The following is a 16,505-nucleotide window of genomic DNA, read 5'->3' on the forward strand; positions in this document are numbered from 1 at the left end:
TGGCAAAGACAAAATCTGTAATTTTCCTGCGAAATCAATTTCACCAAGATCTCACCATGCATCCCTACTCGGCCTCTTCCATTTTCAGAAGGATGCCAGCAGTCCTCTCTAAATACAGATTTCCCATTTCACGTCTTCCATTGACCATATCTTAGGCTATCCTCTTTACACTTGAATTACTTCCCATGTATTCACAAGGCTCTGTTTAACAATCTAAATAAATGAGTTTAGCGATATCCAATATTGCCATCAGTCACCAGAGGAGCATTGTACATAAAGATGTCTAATTAAGACAAAGCAGGGGTCTTTCAATACTTAGTTGCCTGGGGAAAGGTCGTTTAGCAATTCTGGAGAATTTAAAGTAAAGTTTCTCAGCCCAGGGCCATATTTTCCCCATAGTTAAGCGAAACATTGACATGTATCTATTTATTATAAAAAAATAATAATAATAATAATAAAAAAAATGGGAACGGATACAGATATATCCAGAGATTTCAAAGTTGCCCTAGAATTTTTTAGCAGTTGTAGAAAAATTGTCAAGAAACACTGTTTAAAAAACAAAGAAAAAAAAACAAAAAAACAAATGGTCTATCAAGCAATGCAACAAATAAATCAAAAAACTTTAAAATACTTTGAAAAAAGTTACAAAATAAAATGGCACAAAGCGGTGAGCACTTGAATCATTCCCTCCTCCACACCCCCTCTCCTTCATTTGACCTTGGCGCACTTTCAAACTTCGAGAGTGTTTTTTTTTTTGGGGTTGATTAAGTACGGTGCCCGTCCAATCCTTTTGCAGAAGGGACACAAAGCCCTGAGAATCGTACATAAATGTCTCCATTGTCACTATGCCGCGGGTCTATTCCAGCCCTATCAGGCACGGGGCGACCTTGAACCACATGCAAGCCGCTCCTCTGCTGCCATCTTATACAGCACTGAGAGCTGGAATTTCTTCCCGAAAATATAAAGTGTCTGTAAGATATAAAAAAAAAAAATAGGAACCACGGTCAACGCTTGTTTTCTCTTTAAAACGGACATCTTTCCATTTCACCGCAGGGGGCGGGGGCATTGACACACCGCAGCCTACAGCTAAATTGTAGCGCTGTCACAGTTTGTGGTATTTTCATTGGTAATGGTAACTGCCACAGTGCTCATTTTCTGGTAAAAAGCTGATGGCGAATTGATTCTGGATGTGTGCTGCTGATGTTATTATGGCCCGGGACAGAACCCGGCCCAAATCTGGAGGTTAGAAAGATGAGATACATTGTCTTTGTGTGTTCCTTATTCTACCCATGTGCCGCAAAAAAAAAATGCATATATGTGTTACTTCCTATTAGCCCAGAAGACCCCCACCTACTGTCTTTGAATTAAAGTGTGAAACGCGTCGGCATTTAAATATTTCCTTTAATATTCCCGACCACACTGCTATCTTCTGAGGTTCACATACGAAGTGATCATTCCAGTCGTCGATCCCTTGTTTCATTTTTGTAGGTTTTTATGTAGTTATTTTTTTTTTTTTGGCAGTCAGTTATGGCACAGTATATTTCCACCGATGCAGTTTACAGAGCTCCAAGTAATTGAAAAAATCCGCATAAGGCACATGTCTCAAGAACTCCTTTAATGTAACCGATTGTTGTCGGATTTTTTTTTTCGTGAACAAAAGTTTTTACATCGGGGGGGATGGGTTAACCCCTTCTGTGCTGGAGGAGCAGGCAAGAGAATGGACGGCTGACCCCCTACAGCACAGAAGGGGTCTAAGGTCACTGCTTTGTCAACGTGCCGACCAACTTTGGGCTCCAGAATGGTGAAGAGAAGTTCACAGTCACTCCCAAACTGCAGCCCACAGCTTTGTCGTGCCATGACAGAGCGATCATCCTTAAATGTGCCCCGTTAGTTGCGTTCTTCAAGTAATGCTTTGTTCTCGTGCTCCTCGTCTTTGGTTTCACAAGGTACTGAGCCGTTCTCGATGATCGAGTGTTGAATGAAGTCGGAGAGCGTCGCCGTGTCCGAGGTGGATAGCCGGTCTGGGTCGTCCTCCTTTTTCTCTTCGTCTACAGAATACTTTCGGAAGTTCTCGTATATTTTCCGTACGTCCTCTGGCAGGCTTTTCTTCAGGTCCTTGTTTTTCCTCTTGGTCAGCTTGGAAGAGTTCGAGCCAAACCTGTTGACGATGTTGTCCTCCGAAAGGCCTTGAGCGTGTAAAGCGTTGAACTGCTCTACCCCCTTGAGTCGGAGGTTGTTAGGCTTGTTGTTAATGCTCTCTTGGGATGAGGCCTTGAAACGCCCATTTTCTAATTCGGCAAAGACTGAGCGCTTCTCTGGAGAAAGCATGTCAAGGGAGTGAGCTCTCTGGTCTAGCCCGAGTCTCCGGCGCTCCATGCTTCTTATGGTGGCTGCTCTCTGGAGTTTGTCGTGGATCTCTACGCTCAGCCGCCTGCGGGTCTCCCTGAATTCTGCGGTCACGTTAGCTTTCCACTCTGCGGCGTGAGCCTTAATTTCTCCAACCTAAACAAGAAGAAGACACATTAACTTATAATTACATGGCAACATTGTATGTTATTGCATTTTTTTGTGAACTTGTTGCGCATTTATTGAGCATATCAATCTATTTGAATAAAGAGACAAAAATCGATTCTGTCCAAATATTTGAGAGCCAAGGGTGGGTCACAGAGATACAGCTTTAGTTTAGATTTATATTTATTCTCTGGTGACCCTGGAAGGCAAGGACACTTTATACTAGACTTTGTCAAGCCAGGGTTCTGCCATGGGTAGTAAAGGGGTACCTTTGAGCAACACGCAGTTTTTCCTCTCAGATTAGTAACCACTGACACCAACAATCTTTTTAACAATCTGTATGGGGGCATTCTTCCCACCGATCAACAATGTAAGGGACATTCTTCCCACTGATCACCAATGTAAGGAGCATTCTTCTCACTGATCACCAATGTAAGGGACATCCTTCCCACTGATCACAAATGTAAGGGACATTCTTCCCACTGATCACCAATGTAAGGAACATTCTTCCCACTGATCACCAATGTAAGGAACATTCTTCTCACTGATCACCAATGTAAGGAACATTCTTCCCACTGATCACCAATGTAAAGAACATTCTTCTCACTGATCACCAATGTAAGGAACATTCTTCCCACTGATCACCAATGTAAAGAACATTCTTCTCACTGATCACCAATGTAAGGAACATTCTTCCCACTGATCACCAATGTAAGGAACATTCTTCTCACTGATCACCAATGTAAGGAACATTCTTCCCACTGATCACCAATGTAAGGAGCATTCTTCTCACTGATCAACAATGTAAGGAACATTCTTCCCACTGATCAACAATGTAAGGGGCATTCTTCCCACTGATCACCAATGTAAGGAACATTCTTCCCACTGATCACCAATGTAAAGAACATTCTTCTCACTGATCACCAATGTAAGGAACATTCTTCCCACTGATCACCAATGTAAGGAACATTCTTCTCACTGATCACCAATGTAAGGAACATTCTTCCCACTGATCACCAATGTAAGGAGCATTCTTCTCACTGATCAACAATGTAAGGAACATTCTTCCCACTGATCAACAATGTAAGGGGCATTCTTCCCACTGATCACCAATGTAAGGAACATTCTTCCCACTGATCACCAATGTAAGGAACATTCTTCCCACTGATCACCAATGTAAGGGACATTCTTCTCACTGATCACCAATGTAAGGAACATTCTTCCCACTGATCACCAATGTAAGGAACATTCTTCCCACTGATCAACAATGTAAGGGGCATTCTTCTCACTGATCACCAATGTAAGGAACATTCTTCCCACTGATCAACAATGTAAGGGGCATTCTTCTCACTGATCACCAATGTAAGGAACATTCTTCCCACTGATCACCAATGTAAGGAACATTCTTCCCACTGATCACCAATGTAAGGGACATTCTTCTCACTGATCACCAATGTAAGGGACATTCTTCCCACTGATCACCAATGTAAGGGACATTCTTCCCACTGATCACCAATGTAAGGAACATTCTTCTCACTGATCACCAATGTAAGGAACATTCTTCTCACTGATCACCAATGTAAGGGACATTCTTCTCACTGATCACCAATGTAAGGGACATTCTTCTCACTGATCACCAATGTAAGGGACATTCTTCCCACTGATCACCAATGTAAGGAACATTCTTCTCACTGATCACCAATGTAAGGGACATTCTGCCCACTGATCACCAATGTAAGGGACATTCTTCTCACTGATCACCAATGTAAGGGACATTCTTCTCACTGATCACCAATGTAAGGGACATTCTTCTTACTGATCACCAATGTAAGGAACATTCTTCTCACTGATCACCAATGTAAGGGACATTGTTCTCACTGATCACCAATGTAAGGAACATTCTTCTCACTGATCACCAATGTAAGGAACATTCTTCTCACTGATCACCAATTTAAGGAACATTTTTCTCACTGATCACCAATGTAAGGAACATTCTTCCCGATGATCACCAATGTAAGGAACATTCTTCTCACTGATCACCAATGTAAGGGACATTCTTCCCACTGACCACCAATGTAAGGAACATTCTTCCCACTGATCACCAATGTAAGGAACATTCTTCTCACTGATCACCAATGTAAGGGACATTCTTCTCACTGATCACCAATGTAGGGAACATTCTTCCCACTGATCACCAATGTAAGGGACATTCTTCTCACTGATCACCAATGTAAGGAACATTCTTCCCACTGATCACCAATGTAGGGAACATTCTTCCCACTGATCACCAATGTAAGGGACATTCTTCTCACTGATCACCAATGTAAGGAACATTCTTCCCACTGATCACCAATGTAAGGAACATTCTTCCCACTGATCACTAATGTAGGGAACATTCTTCCCACTGATCACCAATGTAAGGGACATTCTTCTCACTGATCACCAATGTAAGGAACATTCTTCTCACTGATCACCAATGTAAGGAACATTCTTCCCACTGATCACCAATGTAAGGGACATTCTTGCCACTGATCACCAATGTAGGGAACATTCTTCCCACTGATCACCAATGTAAGGAGCATTCTTCCCACTGATCACCAATGTAAGGAGCATTCTTCTCACTGATCACCAATGTAAGGAACATTCTTCTCACTGATCACCAATGTAAGGAACATTCTTCCCACTGATCACCAATGTAAGGAACATTCTTTCCACTGATCACCAATGTAAGGAACATTCTTCTCACTGCCCACCAATGTAAGGGACATTCTTCTCACTGATCACCAATGTAAGGAACATTCTTCTCACTGATCACCAATGTAAGGAACATTCTTCCCACTGCCCACCAATGTAAGGAACATTCTTCTCACTGATCACCAATGTAAGGAACATTCTTCCCACTGCCCACCAATGTAAGGAACATTCTTCTCATTGACCACCAGTACAAACCTGTTGTACAATTAGGTTGTAAGGTGTGTGACTAACTTTATCAGATCTGTTGAGTAATAAGAGAACAAGGTGGTAACATAAACAGATTAGCAGTCTGAACGCTCCCGAGCTCTGCAGTATTTCCATGTCATCATTTACACGCTGCGCTGGAGGGACGTGCCGGTGCTTATTAATCAGAAAATAAGCGTTGCGTGCATCGAGCGGAGGGACCTCTCCCCAGACCCTCCCGCTCCCTCGTACAAATAATACGCGGCCCGCAGAATCAATAAAAGGATCCTCGCCGCATGTAATAAGGGCTTTATAACTAAGAGACCAAGCCGATACCAAGTGGCAGAAAATCAATGGCGGAGACGGAGAGTGCCAGCTTTTCTCATTTACACAATGGAAAATCAAGGAGGACAGAAGACAGAGAATACTCCTTTCTGTATCTAAAGCTGACGTTTAATCTACTTACACTTCTCCTTCCTGAGTTCCTCCCTCCCACTACTTCCTCAACATGCTGATGACATTTTTTTAAATTAAAAACCTTTCTGTTTTCATGACATACCTTATTTTAAACCCAATGATGTCATCGCTAGGTCTCTATGCTTTTCTATGCAATGAAAAAAACAATTCTAAAAGAACAAAAATCCGAAATTTCTAAAGAATAACTAACTAACTAATAATAACTAAGGGCCAGATTCACGTAGCCCGGGCGCAGCGTAACGTAACCGATTTAAGTTACACCGCCGCAAATTTTCTGTCTAAGTGATCCACAAAGCACTTACCTGGAAATTTGCGGCGGTGTATCCTAAATCCGTCCGGTGCCAGGCGGGCCAATTCAAATGGGGCGGGTACAATTTAAATTAGGCGCGCTCCCGCGCCGGACGTACTGCGCATGCTCCCGACACAAATTTCCCGACGTGCTTTGCGCAAAATTACGACGTGCCGATGTTTTGTGAATCGCGACGTGAAAAAAAGACTTGCGCCGGGAAAAAAAAAATGTAAAAAAAATTCAAAAGCGACGCGGGAAAGACGGGTATACTTTTACATGGTGTAGTAAGTTTACACTTTGTAAAAGGTGCCCTATCTTTGCGACGGCAAACTAACACTTGCGGCGACGTAACGACGGGAAAAAGTTTTGTGGATCGCTGTAACTGCTAATTTGCATACCCGACGCTGGTTTACGACGCAAACTCCCCCCAGCGGCGGCCGCGGTACTGCATCCTAAGATCCGACAGTGTAAGTCCATTACACCTGTCGGATCTTCTGCCTATCTATGCGTAACTGATTCTATGAATCAGTCGCATAGATAGAAACAGGGATACGACAGCGTATCTCTTTTGTGAATCTGGCCCTAAGTATTAAATTATAGGTATTGGAATTTTCATTCAAATTTGGCTGTTAGTGAAAGTAATGAATACGAATTTATCTGAAGTTATGAATTATCCGAAATCTGAGGTTCCATTGTACTGATGTTATATATTTCACGTGGCTGTTATAAGTTAATACAGCTGGATACATTTTAAAAAAATGGTGTCTGTCTTCCTTTCAGGCTGCAAAGCAACAAAATGTGATTATTTTAAAGGGGGGAGGGGTTTCTTTTCTATACCCACTGTATATAAATGCATAGTAATTAGAGTGGTGACTGTGGTGGGTTCTCTCTGAACTGTGGGGATGTGCTGAGAGCCAGTAATACCCCCCCGGGATGAAATGGATAATATATAATGGAAAGTATGGGGTCTCAGGGGGTCACTGATAGCACCATTATCTGGCTGGGACAGATGATCCGGTACGATCCCCTTTTCTTTTCTTTTTTTTTTCCTCTGTCCTAAAATCATTACATTGTAAATCTTTAACCTGATACTGAAATAAACGGAAACGCCTTGTATTGATGTTCCCCCAACTCTTTGCTATTTTATTGGTAATTGATTAAATCTTTGACTGGCTTTACCAAGAACATATGTTATCCCAGCACAAGGCACCGTCCATATCACAAGACCTGATAAACAGACAGGCCGTGTTTGTATAGCTCTATTGACTTCGGAGGTGCCATTCGCTTACTATATACTGTGTAGGGTATTGTGGAGACATTCATTTCTAAATTTGCAGCATTGTTCCTTGTCTCTTTTAATTATTGAGTTGTTTGTGATCTTATTTTATGTACATTGACCGGAGTCACTCCAGCAAAGGACTCTAGGGTCTATTTTTTACTTATTTATATTTTTTATTTATTTATTTATTTAGTATTTTTTTATTTATATATTTTTTTTATTTATTTAGTATTTATTTAGTATTTTTATTTTTCATGGCTGAACTGGAATGGACTTGTGTCTTTTTTCAATATAACCCCTTCCCTGCCAGTCACTGACCAATTTGTGCAGAAATCCATATCATTCCAAAAGGGTTCACATATTTTTATTGTATGCTGTATGTAACTATGTCTATTGATGTGTAGGGTATTGTGGAGATATTAATTTAATAATTCACAGCATTGTTTCTGGTCTCTTTTTCATTATTGAGTTGTTTGTGTTCTTATTTTATGTGCATTGACCGGAATCACTCCAGCAAAGGACTCTAGGGTCTATTTTTTATTTATTTTTATTTATTTATTATCATTTATTTTTATTTTTTTATTATTTTTTATTTATTTATTTATTTTTATGGTTGAACTAGAATGGACTTGTGTCTTTTTTTTCAACCTGACTAACTATGTAACTATGTCTATTGATAAAAAAAAAATGAAATAAAAAAAATCGTAACATTCGAAAAGCCATTGTGAATTATCCCTGTACTGAATTTATAGGCCCGGATTCACATACATTGGTGCATATTTATGCCGGCGTAGCGTATCTTTTTCAGGCTACGCCGGCGTAGCGCAGAGCGCCAAGCACAGTATTCACAAAGCACTCGCCCCCAAATCTACGCTGGGTTTCCTCGGCGTAAGCCAGCGTAGGTGGAAGTGGGCGTGAGCCATGCTAATGAGGCGTGACCCAAGGAAATCATGTACTGAGCGTCATAAAGATACGAATAACGTACGGCGCATGTGCCGTCCCGTGAACGCGAAATGCGCAGAATCACGTCAAAACGACTCCCTAAGATACGAAAAAATGGTGCCCTCTCATTAGCGCCAGTGAGAGCAATGTGCCCCATTGATGGTGTCAAGAAATAGCGTCCCAGGGGCTAGAAAAAGGCAAGAAAAGGGCCTCATCTGCCCTAAAGGATACGTCCTTGTCTCTGTGCTGGTTAGCGTCTGACCTACCTCTTCTTTGGTCTTCTTGGATATCACACGAAGCCAGTCTCCGATCATACTCAGGACTGCGGCGAAGTACGCCAAGCCGACCAAGATCCAAAACCACACCATGGGTTTATACCACTCCCGATACAGGATGTCCGTGTTTCCTCCTGCAAGAAAAACAGCCCACGTTATAAAGAGGATTGTTTTATTCTCTCTCTCTCTCTGTCTCTGTGTGTGTCTCTCTCTGTCTCTCTCTCTCTCTGTCTCTCTCTCTCAGTCTCTCTCTCAGTCTCTCTCTCAGTCTCTCTCTCAGTCTCTCTGTCTCTCTCTCTGTCTCTCTCTCAGTCCCTCTCTCAGTCTCTCTCTCAGTCTCTCTCTCAGTCTCTCTCTCTGTCTCTCTCTCTGTCTCTCTCTCTGTCTCTCTCTCTGTCTCTCTCTCTGTCTCTCTCTCTGTCTCTCTCTCTTTCTCTGTCTTTCTGTCTCTCTGTCTCTCCACACCATGGGTTTATACCACTCCCGTTATAGGATGTCCGTGTTTCCTCCTGCAAGAAAAACAGCCCACGTTATAAAGAGGATTGTTTTATTCTCTCTCTGTCTCTGTGTGTCTCTCTCTGTCTCTCTCTCTGTCTCTATTTCGCTCTGTGTCTGTCTCTCTCTGTCTGTCTCTCTTTGTCTCTCTCTATCTCTCTCTGTCTCTCTGTCTCTCTCTGTCTCTCTCTGTCTCTCTCTCTGTCTCTCTCGCTCTCTCTCTGTCTCTCTCTCTCTCTGTCTCTCTCTGTCTCTTTCTCTCTGTCTCTCTCTGTCTCTCTCTCTCTGTCTCTCTCTGTCTATCTCTATCTGTCTCTCTCTCTCTATCTGTCTCTCTCTCTATCTGTCTCTTTCTCTCTGTCTCTCTTTCTCTCTGTCTCTCTCTCTCTCTGTCTCCCTCTCTCTATCTGTCTCTCTCTCTGTCTCTCTCTGTCTCTCTCTCTGTCTCTCTCTGTCTATCTCTATCTGTCTCTCTCTCTCTCTCTATCTGTCTTTCTCTCTCTATCTGTCTCTTTCTCTCTGTCTCTCTCTCTGTCTCCCTCTCTCTATTTGTCTCTCTCTCTCTTTCTGTCTCTCTCTCTCTCTGTCTCTCTGTCTCTCTCTCTGTCTCCCCCTCTCTCTCTCTATCTGTCTCTCTCTCTGACTCTCTCTCTCTTTCTGTCTCTCTCTTTCTGTCTTTGTCTCTCTCTCTCTCTCTGTCTCTCTCTCTCTGTCTGTCTGTCTGTCTGTCTCTCACTCTCTCACACATACAGTGTATCCATCAATAGCCATAGAATATAATCCACTATGTGTGCGCCAAATGTTTTCGCAAACCCAAATATTATCTTGTATTTGTAGCAGTGACATCATCGCCATGCTGTACATTGCCTGTGCAAGCTCCACCCACAACAGAAAACTACAGGAGGGGGAGGAGACAAGACCACAGTTACTCTGCACGAGGAGGGGGAGGAGACAAGACCACAGTTACTCTGCACAGGGAGGGGGAGGAGACAAGACCACAGTTACTCTGCACATGGAGGGGGAGGAGACAAGACCACAGTTACTCTGCACAGGGAGGGGGAGGAGACAAGACCACAGTTACTCTGCACAGGGAGGGGGAGGAGACAAGACCACAGTTACTCTGCACAGGGAGGGGGAGGAGACAAGACCACAGTTACTCTGCACAGGGAGGGGGAGGAGACAAGACCACAGTTACTCTGCACAGGGAGGGGGAGGATACAAGACCACAGTTACTCTGCACGAGGAGGGGGAGGAGACAAGACCACAGTTACTCTGCACGAGGAGGGGGAGGAGACAAGACCACAGTTACTCTGCACAGGGAGGGGGAGGAGACAAGACCACAGTTACTCTGCACAGGGAGGGGGAGGAGACAAGACCACAGTTACTCTGCACAGGGAGGGGGAGGAGACAAGACCACAGTTACTCTGCACAGGGAGGGGGAGGAAACAAGACCACAGTTACTCTGCACATGGAGGGGGAGGAGACAAGACCACAGTTACTCTGCACAGGGAGGGGGAGGAGACAAGACCACAGTTACTCTGCACAGGGAGGGGGAGGAGACAAGACCACAGTTACTCTGCACAGGGAGGGGGAGGAGACAAGACCACAGTTACTCTGCACAGGGAGGGGGAGGATACAAGACCACAGTTACTCTGCACGAGGAGGGGGAGGAGACAAGACCACAGTTACTCTGCACGAGGAGGGGGAGGAGACAAGACCACAGTTACTCTGCACAGGGAGGGGGAGGAGACAAGACCACAGTTACTCTGCACAGGGAGGGGGAGGAGACAAGACCACAGTTACTCTGCACAGGGAGGGGGAGGAGACAAGACCACAGTTACTCTGCACAGGGAGGGGGAGGAAACAAGACCACAGTTACTCTGCACATGGAGGGGGAGGAGACAAGACCACAGTTACTCTGCACAGGGAGGGGGAGGAGACAAGACCACAGTTACTCTGCACAGGGAGGGGGAGGAGACAAGACCACAGTTACTCTGCACAGGGAGGGGGAGGAGACAAGACCACAGTTACTCTGCACAGGGAGGGGGAGGAGACAAGACCACAGTTACTCTGCACAGGGAGGGGGAGGAGACAAGACCACAGTTACTCTGCACGAGGAGGGGGAGCAGAAGTGAGCGGTCTTTATTACAGGTGCTCGATTCCCCATCATTACAGCCGGTGTTGGTAGGGAAATCCCTCCCGCAGCACTATTGTATTCATCAGGCCCCTAAAGAGGCATGTGTCTAGATTGAGGTGATGATCCTTTTTAAGGTTTTTAAGGTTTTATTTTGAGACAGAAATAGGATTTAAGAGCAGGTCAGGGTTTTTGCACAGCAAACAGTGGCTACACCACTGACTAGAAAAGGGGGGGGGGGACAAGAAGGTCGGCATGTGGAGGCACAAGGTATTAATCTGGCTCTGCTAATAGGCATTGTGCGTTCTCTGCCCTCTGCTTTGGCACCGAGCAAGGCGGCCATCACAAATTTTGGGGCCCCTTAAACAGCGTTAGACAGGGCCCCCCTGGAGCAGAGCTCTCCTGCCGCGAGATGCCGGGTTTGTGGTAATGAAAGTGTCTTCTCTTCTCTCTCCTGCCGTGAGCTGGTAAAGTCAGACGAAAAAATATCTAAAGTAAAAAAAACGGGGGGAGGGGCCCTGTTGCGAGTGTCTAAAGGTAGGAGGGTCAGAGGAAAAAATTTAAATAAAATAAATAAATAAAAATAATAAAAAAAAATGAGGGGAGGTGGCCCCAGCCATGAGTTTCTAAAGGTGGGGGGTCAAACAAACAAAAAAAATAAAAATAACGGGGGGGGCGGCCGGGCCCCTGGGGACCATCGGGCCCCTTACAGGTGTAATGCCTGTACCCCCCTGATGACGGCCCTGGCACTGAGCATGGCAGAAGTCAGGATGAAAAACACAACTGTCACTTTACCTACAGAGGACCACACTGCTCAGCACGTGCGCTGCGCCTCGGAGACCCGTAACACACTGCGTATCCTCATTCAAAGAGCATGCTGTTCACACTAATTGGAAGGAAAGTAATTAATTTAAAGCAGTTTTAATTGGGTGAGATAACAGCTAATGACTCCTACAAAGGCTGTTTTCTCTCTTTAGATTCTTCAGGTTCTTCATGAAAAGGAAAGACGCTGTTGGTGGACCCGTTGGGCGCGCTTGTAGGCAACGATTTATTGTCTGGGAAAGAAAACTTGCCTTTGGGGACTTATTTTTAATAAACTTGATACAATTTATATTTTGCGTCATAAACAGATGCTTTGGCTTCCTAGAATTTTCCTCCAGGCAATCCTTTCACTCCGACGAAAGTTTTCCATTGAAAACACCCATTATATCTCTATTGTCATGTATGGAAGTCCTATGGCAAACAATGTATCTGTCATAGGTGTGCGCAGCCTATTGCATTAGGGTGCGCACCCCAAGGCTCAAACACATATGCGTGTGTGTGCATGTGTATATATACTAACAGTGTCAGTAGAGCAATGGACAGTGTCAGTAGGGCAGAGATTGGTGTCAGTATGGCAGTGGACAGTGTAAGTAGATTTAATTTTATTTTTTATTATTTTTTATTTTATTTTTTATTATTTTTTATTTTATTTTTTATTTTATTTTTTATTATTTTTGTATGTATATTTTTTGTTTATCATATTTTTTATAATTTTTTATTTATATATTTTTTATAATTTTTTATTTATATATTTATTTATAATTTTTTTATTTATATTTTTTTTTATTTTTATATATATATATATATATATATATATATATATATATATATATATATATATATATATATATATATATTTTAGAAGACCCGTTGGCACGGACAGGCAAAAGGGCGTACAGGTACGTCCCCTTTAAATTGCCGCCGTGTGGTCGCGCACTCGCGACCCTGACACGAGCTCTGTGACCGCGCCCGCGGGACCCGATCGCCGCAGGTATTCCTTGATCGGGTCACAGAGCTCAAGAACGGGGAGATGTTGTGTGTAATCACAACATCTCCCCGTTCTGCCTAGTGACGCTGTCACTGATCGTGTTCCCTGTCATCGGGAACAACAATCAGTGACGTGTCACGTGTAGCCACACCCCCCCTACAGTAAGAATCACTTCCTAGGGAACACTTAAACTCTACAGCGCCACCTAGTGGTTAACACCTTCACCGCCAGTGTCATTTTTACAGTAATCAGTGCATTTTAATAGCACTGATCGCTGTAAAAATGACAATGTTTCCAAAATGGTGTCAAAAGTGCCCGATGTGTCCGCCATAACGATAAAAATCGCTGATCGCCGCCATTAATAGTAAAAAAGAAAATTATTAAGAACAATGCCATAAAACTATCCCCTATTTTGTAGACGCTATAACTTTTGCGCACACCAACCGATAAACGCTTCTTGCGATTTCTTTTTACCAAAAATTGGTAGAAGAATACGTATCGGCCTAAACTGAGGACATTTTTTTTTATATATATATATTTTTGGGGGATATTTATTATAGCAAAAAGGAAAAAATATTGAATTTTTTTTCAAAATTGTCGCTCTATTTTTGTTTATAGCGCAAAAAATAAAAACCGCAGAGGTGATCAAATACCACCAAAAGAAAGCTCTATTTGTGGGAAAAAAAGGACGCCAATTTTGTTTGGGAGCCACGCCGCACGATCGCGCAATTGTCAGTTAAAGCGACGCAGTGCCGAATCGCAAAAACCTGGCCGGGTCCTTTAGCTGCCTAAGTGGTTAATGAATTTGTCGAAATTCGTTAACAAAATCATTCGGAAAGAAAAAAATTGCACATGTCAAATTTGAAAGGAAATGCCAATACCTATAATTTAATAGTTAGTAATAGTTAAATTATTAGTTAGTTATTATTTCAGATTTTAGAGCCAAAGGTGAAGGATGAAGAGCGCTCGGCGTCATGAAAAATCCAATTAGGACGTGAATAAGCGGAATAACAGAAACCTTTTAATGGCCCCCGTGTTATTAAAGCGGCATCAATCAGCAGCGCTGGACCCTTTCAACGGTCAGATGTGATTCATGTATAATTCACGAGGGGATGAGATCACAGGAGAAGCAGCGCGGGAGGGGGGAGGGGGGCAGGGGGCATTTACCAATACAAAGTACAGATCAACCGCTTGTTAACCCTTTCCATCACTGAGGAGTGAGGACAGAGATGGAAGACTTGGCCAAGGAATAGATCAGCGGAGCGCAGAATTCCCATCAATAAAAGCGTTCCGTATACAACACTAATCCCGCGTACACACGATCAGGAATTCTGAGTTTATTTTAAATAAATAAACTGGATGGTAACAAACTGCCCTCACCTGCCACATAGTCCCCAAATCCGACCGTGGTGAGGGTGACCACCACGAAGTAGATGGACTCCAGCTCCGTCCAGCCCTCGATCTGCTTGAAGATGACCGCGGGGATGGTCACAAACACCAGACACCCGGCCACGATGAACAAGATGGTGGAGATGACCCGGATCTTGGTCTGACTCACCTGCTTCTTCTGGAGCAAAGAGAAGAAAAATAAGAATTAGTTGATAGAAGTGCGCATGTGGCCTCATCATCAAAGTGGACCTGTCATTATTTTTTACAAATCTGCGTCAATAATTCCCCCAACGTGTCACAATCTATTGCCTTTCAGAAAAGCTCCATCTTTTATCATTAAAAACTGAGCACTACATTGATTACGCTGAGGTGATGTCATCAGTTTGCTGCAGGCAGGGGGAGGCATTTCCTCAGTCTCCCTCCCCCCAAGTGATTAGACTGCAACATTGTAATTCTATAGCAAGTCACTAGGCTGCAACAAGGGCTCTTGTAGTTTCCCGTAGTGGGTGGAGCCTGCCTGGACCCCTCCCACAGCTCTGTTCTGTGCATGAGACTGGGTACACCACGGCGATGATGTCACTGCTACTTTTACAAGGTAATATCTAATATCGACCACGCTATAACCAAAATGATGGCTACAACACTGCCGCACTTTGCCAGGAGGCCGTTATATGACGTCCCCCCCTGTGCTCGCACTGCCTGGGCGCCCCCCCTGCGGCGTGCATCGCAGTGATTTGTGATGGCGCACTTCAGACACAGCTGATCACAGATCAGGGTAAAGAGCCAATCACTGCCAATCACAGCATCTCTTTACCACGTGATCAGCTGTGTCCAATCACAGCTGATCACAAATGTAAACAGGATTTGACGGTTATCGCTGACGCTGACAACAGTGCCCACCAGTGATGCCAATCTGTGCCAATCAGTGCCCACCAGTGATGCCAATCAGTGCCCACCAGTGATGCCAATCTGTGCCAATCAGTGTCCACCAGTGATGCCAATCAGTTCCCACCAGTGATGTCAATCTGTGCCCACCAGTGCTGCCAATCAGTGCCCACCAGTGCCGCCAATCAGTGCCCACCAGTAATGCCAATCTGTGTCAATCAGTGCCCACCAGTGATGCCAATCAGTGCCCACCAGTGATGCCAATCAGTGCCCACCAGTGATGCCAATCTGTGCCAATCAGTGTCCACCAGTGATGCCAATCAGTTCCCACCAGTGATGTCAATCTGTGCCCACCAGTGCTGCCAATCAGTGCCCACCAGTGCTGCCAATCAGTGCCCACCAGTGATGTCAATCTGTGCCAATCAGTGCCCACCAGTGCTGCCAATCTGTGTTTCCAATAAGTGCCAATCAGTGCCCACCTGTGCTGCCAATCAGTGCTAATTAGTGCTCACCAGTGATGCCAATCAGTGCCCACCAGCAATGCCAATCAGTGCCCTCCAGTGGTGCCAATCAGTGCCCACCAGTGCTGCCAATCTGTGCCCACCAGTGCTGCCAATCAGTGCCCACCAGTGGTGCCAATCAGTGCCCACCAGTGCTGCCAATCAGTGCTGCCAATCTGTGCCAATCAGTGCCCACCAGTGCTGCCAATCAGTGCTGCCAATCTGTGCCAATCAGTGCCCACCAGTGCTGCCAATCAGTGCTGCCAATCAGTGCCCACTAGTGCTGCCAATCAGCGCCCACCAGTGCTGCCAATCAGTGCTCACCAGTGGTGCCAATCAGTGCCCACCAGTAATGCGTATCAGTGCTGCCTATCAGTGCCCATCAGTGCAGCCTTATCAGTGCACATCAGTGAAGGAGAAACATTTCTTATTTTCTACATTTTATAACAAAAACTGCAAAAAAAGTTTGATTAGCAAAATCAAAAACCCCCAGTGGTGAATAAATACCTCCAAAGGAAAGCTCTATCTGTCTAAAAAAATATCAATTTAGTTTGAGTACAGCGCTGCATGACCGCGCAATTA

The 16,505-nt window shown here is 44.2% G+C and overlaps 1 protein-coding gene across 1 annotated transcript in view; it reads right to left on the reverse strand.

Annotated features, from left to right (window-relative positions):
* Window positions 1-608: 608 nt before the first annotated feature.
* KCNK10 (potassium two pore domain channel subfamily K member 10) overlaps window positions 609-16,505 on the reverse strand; it is a 62,066-nt gene continuing 46,169 nt past the window's right edge. Inside the window, exons 4-6 of the mRNA XM_040332341.1 lie at window positions 14,530-14,716; window positions 8,702-8,844; window positions 609-2,502 (exon numbers count right to left, since the gene is read on the reverse strand). Of these exons, the coding sequence (XP_040188275.1) occupies window positions 1,888-2,502; window positions 8,702-8,844; window positions 14,530-14,716 (945 nt within the window). The 3' untranslated portion in view covers window positions 609-1,887. The remainder of the gene's footprint in view (window positions 2,503-8,701; window positions 8,845-14,529; window positions 14,717-16,505) is intronic.

This window comes from Rana temporaria, chromosome 13, assembly GCF_905171775.1.
Source record: "Rana temporaria chromosome 13, aRanTem1.1, whole genome shotgun sequence".
In the NCBI taxonomy this organism is placed as follows: Eukaryota; Metazoa; Chordata; class Amphibia; order Anura; family Ranidae; genus Rana; species Rana temporaria.